The sequence below is a fragment of the Clavelina lepadiformis genome, chromosome 3, assembly GCF_947623445.1.
Source record: "Clavelina lepadiformis chromosome 3, kaClaLepa1.1, whole genome shotgun sequence".
In the NCBI taxonomy this organism is placed as follows: domain Eukaryota; kingdom Metazoa; phylum Chordata; class Ascidiacea; order Aplousobranchia; family Clavelinidae; genus Clavelina; species Clavelina lepadiformis.
In genome coordinates, this window is record NC_135242.1 from 7,143,474 (window position 1) to 7,153,457 (window position 9,984).

Here is a 9,984-nt window from a genome sequence, read left to right on the forward strand (position 1 = left end):
CGCTAACTTAAGTTTGCAGGTGTGCAATGGCTAGCCAAGTGTTCACATTTTCAATCTTTATCCAATGCACTTCTTAGCTAACACGGTTTGTAACTAGGCTAGGCCTATAGATTTAGCAATCGATTTGGACTCTGGTTATCTATTAGCCAGATAAATTGATCAGTAACTTTTCATCGATTCTAATCAAAATTTGGCCACTTGTTATAGTTAAATGGATGAAGCCAGCTTTGCTTATTTGTCATGCTTAGATGATTTTCAATATTTTTCTTGTTTGTGCTTGTGAGTTGTTCTCTACTATGACAATGTCCTTCATTCGTGTCTTGTGCAAAGTGTTGTAGCAATTGGGCTCGCCTACCACTTAATAATATCCAAGAGTTGTGACTTTGACTTACACTTTGATACAAACTACCCATATTGGAATATATCATAGACAAATAAGCTTTGTAGATTTGGCGTTTGTTGCCCCATTGAAGCTACTGCTTTCTGGATAGTATCTCACTTTGGTATACCACAAATGCGGCAATAAATTAAATATCAAATCAATTATTTCAACAAACCCCTGTGTAAAGGTATTTTAAATTATTTGTTGGCTATTTATCTTACAAACTCAATTGTACAAGAAGTTTGCTTAAAATTTTTCTTGGGTGTGCAGCTGCCATGAAATACAGACTGGCCATCAGACAGCAAACTTGTTGGGGTATTTATCAGAATGAATACGAACTAGGCCTAGCCTCCTAGGCTGTTTACTGATTTAAAGACCTGTACACAGTTAATGGCAGCCTGCAGAACCGAAGCAAAACCATCCTACACTTTCATTGACTCACGATTTCTTTACAAAATATGCGCAACTGGAAAGCAATTATCTAAACAGTTCCACTTGTAAGCAATGTTCCCTCTGAGCTGCGCGCGTGCGCAAATGCGCACTGCTGACACGGTTTCCGCGCACAGAAAATCTGTGCTGCGCACAAGAACAGATTCTAACCTGAATTAAAAAGAAAATAAACGCATAATAGTGGCCACAGTGCGCACGTGGCACGTCTGTTGTTGCTCACAGTGGTCCAAGGGACCGCTCAGGGAGTTATTGTGTTTGCTCAGACTCGTAAAAATTTAGAGGGAACATTGCTTGTAAGGCTATAGCCCTGTTGGTGCCAATTTTGATATCTAGGGATTTTTGGTAGTTTATATAAAAAAAATTTCGATTGACTAGGTCTAAAAGTTGGTGTATAGACAATCCAAAGTGCAAAGTATACTGACACCTTGAAACTAATTGCATGCCAAACTTTCATCATCACGCCGATTTATAAATGGGTTTGAATAGTATCATACTTGATATACTCGTATGTTGGTTGAATTGTTCTGGGTTGAATCGTTTGTGGATTGAATTAACCGACCACCGATATTAAATTACCAAAATTATCTTTTAATTTTAGTTGCAATCGTCACTAACCTGGCACCAATAGTTTTGCTACATTCTAAACATTCTAGTAATCTGTTTGTTGATTCCAGTTACCAGTTTGCAGAAATTGGTGTAAACTGGCTGAATCTTACCAGTGTGTGTATTCACCAAACAGAAAATACAGACCAGAAACTTTGATCAATTCCCTGCAGGCTGCTGACAGGGGTATCCACCAACCTATAATTCATCAAACGTCGGTTCGAAAGTGACTTATCTCGCAATCGTACATATACATGTTAACGGTTAATGTTTTTATATGAGCTATAAACACCTTTGGCTCAGTAATACTTAAAATTTGCTATAAATGTTATCATATATATATAGCCAAGTTGTGAGTACCTGGTAATATTTGCATAGTAGATTCCAGAAATAGCAGAATAGAACCTTATGCTTCGATGGTATAAAATGGTGGAAAATATGAAATGTTACTTGAGGTGTGTTAGGTCCAGTCATGATGATGTTTTTTTACCTGATAAAGTTCCAGTTTTTATTGGAAGGACAAAAGAACTGCAAATCACCGATAGAACCTGTTCCAGGAATCAGTTGCAACTAACAGCAAACTATTCCAAGAGGTAGCCATTTTTCTTTGAAACTTTAGTCCAACTATAAAATTATGAATGTGGTAACGAGAACATTTTCCTCACTATTTTTAGGTATGTGCTTGTGAAAAGATTGGGTGCAAATCTTTCTCACATTGATGGAATGGATATACCACGCAAGCAGTCATGTCAGTTAAAATCAAACCAAACACTTTATGTTGTTGAAATGAAGTTTCCACATGATATTGTATTTATAGGGTCAGACAATGAAAGAGGTAAGTTAATTATAAAAGCTTATGAAATATCAAGTCCCAAAACCAATTGACCTTAACTTCAAGGATATTTGTTAGTAAACAAACTATAGGAAAAATATGTCTATAATATGTTAGTAGTCAGGCAACAAAGAGTAGAATCCAATTGATACATCCACGAATCACGATTAACACAATTGACCCCTTATTACATCCAAATTGCTCAGAACAGAATTTTCTTTTTCATTTTATTTTATTAAAACTCAAGTTAATACGTCCAGGCTCCAGTCACCGCTTAAAATATCTACCTTCGATTCCATGCGTGCAAGTGTTCTTCACTGTGATCCATTCATGGCCTTTTATGAACAAAAATCGAACCAAACAAGCTGTGTCTGTAAATGGCTATTTACTGTAAATAAACAATAGCCGATTATAAACAAATATTTAATGACACGAACTGCTTTAGAACATCAGTGATAGCAGTAGAAGTCGCTTGTTGTTGCAGCTGAAACAGTCTTCTTATTGCAGCTGAAATGTCTTGCCAGTTCTAGCGTATGTGTTGTGCATTATGTTGCGTTGATTGTCTTTTGACCCCCTAGGGCAGGGGTGTCAAACTCAATCGCACCAGGGGCCAAAACTCAAAACTTATTTAACGCTGCGGGCCGCAAGGATAAAACTTGATTGAACGTTTCGTGACACGAGTATATGAATTGGAACAGTCAGCAAAAGAGCACCAAATTTTTGTTTTTTTTGACGGTTTTGGCTGGGAATAAATCGATTTATTCTATCGTATGATGAGGCAACTGTTGTGCTGCTGTATTGTGCGATTTGTTATAATCTTGTTTTTGCTTGAAAAAAGTAAGTTATACTGCACAATGATCTCGCGGGCCGGAAATAGTTCAATGTATAAAATAGCATTGCGGGCCAAGTTTTATTGTAAAGCGGGCCGGATGTGGCCCGCGGGCCGGGAGTTTGACACCTATGCCCTCGGGAGTTGTTTAGTTGGAATTTTAGGAAAACGGTTATTACAATCACCGCTTATTACATTCAAATTTGACTGGTCTTGAGGTGAACGCATGAACTAAATTCTACTGCATTACCAAACATTTTCCCCAAAAAGACACAAATTTAGTGCTAATTTTGACATACTTGTCAGAAGATATGATGTCACATCGGAAAAACAATGAGTTGTATACTGGTGTTCAATCAGGTTTGAAAAAAAAATTTTGTGTTGGCGATAAGAAATATATAGGTATGGTAAATGCCAAATTGGGTGCGTAACAGGAATATCTTGTGTTAATTAAACCTAACCTAACTTATGGTTGAGTATATTTTATGTAGGTGCTATGCTACAGCTCATTAAGTTCAGTCAGAAAAGCTGTTGGTACTAGTCTTGTCTGGTGGTTTTGTAATTGCCATGAAGACATAAATACTTACTAGAACATGTACTGTGGCATTTCTGTGCTGAAAACAAACATCAACTGCAACTAATAACTTGCCTGCAAAGTTGTTTGCCATCTAAAAAGCTAAGCCACCTTACCACTACTACGGAATGTGCCGAACATGAGAACACAAGCTTTACTCTAATGTTTTTAATCTAATCTGCTGCTTTACCCAAATGTTATCTTTTGTGCAAATAAACAAGAAGTATTATTGTTGCCAGAGAAATTTTTCAAAGCGACATAAAAACTTACTGTTTCATAAGACTAAGCATGTGAACTATAGAAGGTAATATTGTTCTAGAATCTAGATTAACCCACAAAAAGACAAAGTTTGTTGATATGAAATATACATGAACATGTGTCCTATGAAGTAGAAAAAATGCAGAATGGTGTTGCAGAGTGTGAAAGTTACTGAAGAACTTAATGTTATGTCTTGTTGTTTAACTATTTTTTTTAATTATATATATCCTTTTTTCACAATGGTGTATAAACTTAAACCTACAAGAACAGCATGCTGTATGTTGCCGTGTAAACTAAAATTGATCTTAAACCGCTGTCCTAAAGTTTCCAGATAGTCCATATTTGCTTACCTTTAGTTATCATAATTATTATCTATTTTGTCGTATACATAAATCTTTAATTCCTACAGATGTGAAGCCTAAGTCTGAAACTGCTGGGAATGAACCTGAGAAGCTTAGAACCTTTGATGATACAAATGAGTCTTCAAAGTGCTTATCCATTAACCAGTCAAAAAGGACTTTACTTCAAAGAAAGTTAAGTGAGAAAGGTGAATGCAAGAAATCTCGGCTCGAAACGAAAGAAGATAAATCAAACAATGATGATGCTAGTGACAGTCCTTATGCTTTTGATTCACCTGCGACAGGCAGCAATGTATCCCTCTCTATGTCTTCTAGCCGTTTTGCAATGAAAGGTCACTGGAGCCAAGGATTAAAAGCTTCCATGACTGATCCCAAGTCAATAATTTTTCAGGATAATTTGATTGTTGTTATCAAAGATAAATATCCAAAGGTATAGTAAAAATGTCATATATGTGTAACATTTATAGAACCAGATATTGCATTTTGGTTCAAAGGCTAATCAGTGATTTTGAATTATTTTAAAAGCATTAAACTTTATGTTAAGCTTGGTTGTGCTTTCTGAACCTCTTAAACTTTGAGCTAAAGTTAGTTTGTTACTGGCTGAAGTCACATTAATTATTATAGAGCCAGATTGCTGCCCAAGTACCCTTACATGCAAATCATAGGAATCCATACAGGATATGGACATATACAACGACCCTAGTATTTGTTTAAAAGTGATGTTTATCATACCAAGAGAAACTAATGTTTTTCTTCAATGTTTTTTTTCCCTAAAAATCTTGTTGCATGCTTTGAGTAAACTACATGCAGTGCAAGGTTCCTACATATAACGGTATTTCAAAAGCTAAGCTGTCCTGTGTTAAAATACTGTATATTTTTCAAGTTACACTGGGCATTTGTTAAGGCCATTGACAAACACTAGCATCTGTCTTACAGAAACCCTGAGATTTGATGAACCTCAGGTTCAGAAGCACTTGTTTAAATTAAACATTATTTATAATTTTGCTTTTCTAAATATGGCCAAGTATTTAAATATACACTGAACTTATAATTAATAATGATCATTTTAGGCCCGAATTCATTGGCTGGTTTTGCCTTTGGAGGAAATTGCTCATGCTGGTCAGCTAAAGCCTAACCATGTTGATTTGTTGAAGCACATGTTGAAGGTAAAATGTCAATAAATTTGTTTGTTTTTTGTTGTGTTCATTCTTTCGTTGTTCAGGAAATCAATTGCCAGATTGTTACTGCAGGTGGCAAAATCGTTAGCAAAAGACAGCAATAAAAAAAAGAAATACACATTTCGATATGGATATCACGCAGTAGCAAGCATGAGGTAAAGACTACTTCCTGGAATTTTTTAGTATATATATATATGTATAATTTTACAAATATCAACATTATATTTTATAATTTTTTTTTAATCAGCCAGCTGCATATGCATGTTATCAGTCAAGACTTTTCTTCATCATCTTTGAAGACTAAGAAGCACTGGAATTCATTCACCACAGATTACTTTGTGGATGCTGAAAGTAATGCATTTGTACATTCATAATTAAATGGAAACATATAATTAGGATCAAAATGTAACGATTTATTGCGTATAATTTAGTCTGTTTGTTATCCCTGGTCACACTTGCAATACCTTCACAACATAGTAGTTAAGTAACTATACAGATTGTTTTCAGCGTACGTGATTGAACTTCGAAACAATGGCAAAATAGAAGATCGCAAGGCTTTCACAAAGTTCTTAAAAGAACCCCTCAGGTATGTATTATTTTGCATTAGTTTTTCGTAATGTCCTTTAGCATTTAATTTATTAATGGATAGGATACTGTTCCAATGTATATTAATTTAAGATGGTACCTAATCATAAGTTTAATTTATTCTTGACTCATATAGGTGTCATAAATGTAATGCTTCACAGAAGAACATGCCAACATTAAAGACGCACATTGAAAAATGTGAAACTTGATCCTTGAAAAAGGTTGATGTTAAAAACAACTACATGGGTTTATGGGCAAACTGTGTCTAATTTTTGGTTTTGATTGAGTCAGCGAAAGAATAACCTGTGATTTTTTTAACTTCATGTGCTTTTCGGTTTTACTGCGTTTCTTAAAATTTAGCACTGCACTGTATTGCTTTATTTATTCCCGTCTTACCTTCTGGGCTTCATCATTAAAAATCTGGTACTGACTTTTGTGTTGTCAATTCGTATATCACAGATTGTTTTTTATTATTTAGCGCCATCCAAAATGCAGTTTCACTGAACTGAAGTGGGAGAGAGTTAGGAAGATTTTGCTTTCAGTTTTTGAATATATTTTGAGATGAGAAATGAAACCAGGGTTGAAGGCCAGGTATGTTCATTTCTTAGCTATTTGTTAGGTCACAATTTAGTAAACTTTGCCAGCAAGCACCATGGCCAGGTCAGCGTACGTTCACCTATGATATTACTTAAAAATCTGGCGAAAAAATCACCCAACACCAACCTTGCGGATGAGTATGCTATCCACGCACCGTCGCAAGAGAGCAGTTTTTTCCTCAATGTAACCTGATATTTGTGTATTTAGGTTGACGGGGCTACCTACTATACAGTTACATTTGAACTGGGAAAACATTTTAACTAGTGGATTTTCACGGTAATTAATCCTGCGTCAGTTGTAGCCTCTTTAGATCTCGTAAGTAGACAAGACTTTTTGTATTGGCTACAGGCAACAGACTGCGGTCTATTTTACCATCAAGCTTAGCTTGGCGTATTTGGTTGTGTATGCAGATAGAAACAAGGTCCCGCAAAGACAGAATTATGCCGAGGTTTGTTTGGTACCAGACATGGCTTTCTTATTAACTTTTTTAAGTTGTTTTGTTATTAGTATAAAGTGTTGATCACTTGTTGTTGTATAATTTGACGCAAAGTCGGCTTGCCTGTGATTTCAAGTGGAAAGTATTGAAATCTTCAAATGCTAACTGTTTGCAATAAACGCAGCAGTGCAGATAACACACAAGCGCGGGAATTTGTACTGAGAGTACAAGTGTGGTAAAAGAAGATTTGTAGATACGATATTAGCAGTTCTGTAGTAGCGTAGGTAAACTCAATACATTAAATTGCATGTTACTACCGCTTAAATTAATAAAGTTTATCAGGAAAAATATCTGCATGCCTCGTATGCTTTGCGTCAATCGATGGTTGCTATGACATTTGTTAAGTGGTGGCTATTATCGGCACGTGCCAGCGTAAGTAGTAAAAGTGTGCTGGAAGAGTGTCAGTGTGTACAAGATTCGATCGTAAATCGCTTGTGTGCTAACTAGACAAACCCAGCAAAGTCAGTTAAACCATATTAGGCCAAGCATGACTGACACAACGAAGTGGCTACTAGTTCATTTTTCCATCTCTTGCCTTTGGTTGTTTTTTTGGGGAATATAATTTCTGTTATTCCACGTCTGCCTGGCTCCGTGTGTAAATTGATGTATTTTGTATTTTATATCCGTTTTCCCTCAACATTACTCGGTAAATTATTTTGATAGGAGCTACGTGAAAAAGGCGTTACCTAATACTGTAGTTTCCTGTAGAATAAGAATACTTTATTAGAACCCTTAAATTTTGGGAAGATATTTTATACAGATTTTGCGTGTGCGACGATTCTTCCCATCAACGAATCAAGATGTTATTTTGCTTGTCGCCATCCACAGACGTTTTTCTGCCTAACTACGTCCTTTTGGAACAAGTCGTCGCCGAACATTTGATGTATCTCTCACAATAAGAAACACGCGTCATAATAGGGAGTTTGTTACATCATAATCCACCTTTCGTGAACCGTGACGTCTTAATCGAATTTGAAAAAGCATCTCGGATCGTGTTATTTTTGTCCAACTACTGTTCAAAGCCCACGGGTCTTATTGTTCTGTTACTCTATAGCAGGAGGTAATGCCAGTGCGTACAAGCTATTGAGTTGTAGCCTCGGCGAACTTTTACAAAGTTAGGCCCCAATGTAGTGTTTAGAACGGTTTGCTAATTGTTTTATTACCGCTCGATATGATTCCAAATAAGCTTAATTACATTTCAGCCAATTAGTATTTGCGCACATTCTAACCGCAGTCTTTCGTTGAGTTACTGGCTGGTTCACTCTCGTACAATGATAGAGATAAACTTTGGCAAGAACCTTGAAAGGACGGTGTCGACCAAGAAAAAAATTTTATATTTCAATCTGAGACAGAAAATTAATGAAATTGATTACTTGGTTCAGTCGTGCAATAATTTTCTTTTTCCTTTCATGAAGTAAGTAGTAAAAACGGTGCCGTATGTTGAACGCTGAATTGTTAAAAACTTTCGATTTTGTTACTTCAACAAGAAATACTTGTCGAGATGTGATACATCCACTGTAATATAATCTCATCTTTTAATAGGAATTGTTTCTTCTGTTGTTTTGGGCTTGATTCCTGTCATACCATAAGCAACGCATAGGCTAAAAGATTTCCTTTGTGTCTGCATTATCCTGTAAACACAAGGCACAACAGTAAAAATGGGCGGGAGCTATTTGATTTGTTGGATCTTGATCAGACCGTTCGTTGTTATCACCAATTGTTAATTGCGAAGTGTTGTTATATGTAAACTCGTTGTAAAAATCTACATCATATACATTATACATATAATGAATATGTTTTGTTGTTTTGGCACTTCCAGCACTTCCCTTTAATAAACATTAATGTTTTTCTGCAATTAGCTTTTCAAGCGTTAAAATTTCCCCAGATAATGATTCCTGAAAGGGTTCTACTAAACCATTAAAATAACATCTATACATGTAAACCTTTACATATTACAATCATTCCGACTTTTGAGGAAGTCACGGATTGCGGTAGCATTGCTGTAGATAAGAATAACACGTTATTATTTAAACTCCAACGCAAGCGCGCCACTCCGAAAATATGCTTCCAACAAATGTAATTGTTACTCGGACGAAAAGACTTATGCTCTCTCAAGGACAATACTTGACAAACGCAAACACGACGCTTTTCCTCGGTTATTTACACAATCCCCACCGCTTGTGCTTGAAAGGCGCGGAATAGATCATATGGCAAGCTATAGTTGCTAACCTTTCTATTTTTGAAAGTGTGTCGTCTTGACGTGATAGCTACTTGTTTGATTTTACTGCGGTGGTCAATTTTTCCGTGTTTCTGTTTGCATTATGCGTAGTAAGTTGTCCGTTTGAAATTAAGGTGTAGACTAGGTTTAGAAACACTCCATAAGTAAGCTTCGAACGCTGAAAGTCATGCTAGAGCTACTAGATTTCTGTTTGTCAGATAAACCTAAAAATTTTTAGTTCGCCAAAGATTCATATTTTCTCTTAGTTTTTGTAGAATCTTGTTTATATAACCAGGTATAATGACAGCTAATGCTCCAAGCTCGTTTCCGTTGTAAACATTGTGCCTTGCAGTTTGGAAAGGAAAATACCAGCGACTCTTGACCGAGGTTACGTTGCTCTTTAACATGGCCTTAAGTAGATCTTGAAGATTCTTGTGGTCAGATAGGATTTTTGACTGGTGCTTTATAAACCTTTTGCCCTTTCTCTAAAGTTCCTCTTGATTCCCTCGGTTTTGAGACAGATTATACAAACTCCGGGGTTTCCACAGCAGGTTAAGATTCAGCTTGAAGTTTGAGCTGAGCTACAGAAGAAAGTAGTTAGTACTTTTTTATAAATTATTTGC

The 9,984-nt window shown here is 36.1% G+C and overlaps 1 protein-coding gene across 2 annotated transcripts; it reads left to right on the plus strand.

The window, feature by feature from the left end:
* Window positions 1–512: 512 nt before the first annotated feature.
* On the plus strand, window positions 513–6,911 carry LOC143450866 (aprataxin-like). 2 transcript variants are annotated; one of them, XR_013114785.1, is made up of 10 exons: window positions 513–2,028; window positions 2,110–2,270; window positions 4,338–4,717; window positions 5,358–5,453; window positions 5,538–5,620; window positions 5,713–5,816; window positions 5,973–6,051; window positions 6,187–6,271; window positions 6,529–6,641; window positions 6,855–6,911. XR_013114785.1 is itself a non-coding variant. In XM_076951611.1 (8 exons), exons 1-8 carry the CDS (start codon window positions 1,844–1,846, stop codon window positions 6,257–6,259), a joined length of 1,161 nt encoding a protein of 386 aa, XP_076807726.1. In that variant the 5' UTR covers window positions 513–1,843; the 3' UTR covers window positions 6,260–6,481. The 2 variants fall into 2 exon arrangements, 1 of the variants encoding a protein (XP_076807726.1); XM_076951611.1 differs by lacking the exons at window positions 6,529–6,641; window positions 6,855–6,911 and having other exon boundaries at window positions 6,187–6,481.
* The last annotated feature ends 3,073 nt before the right edge of the window (window positions 6,912–9,984 follow it).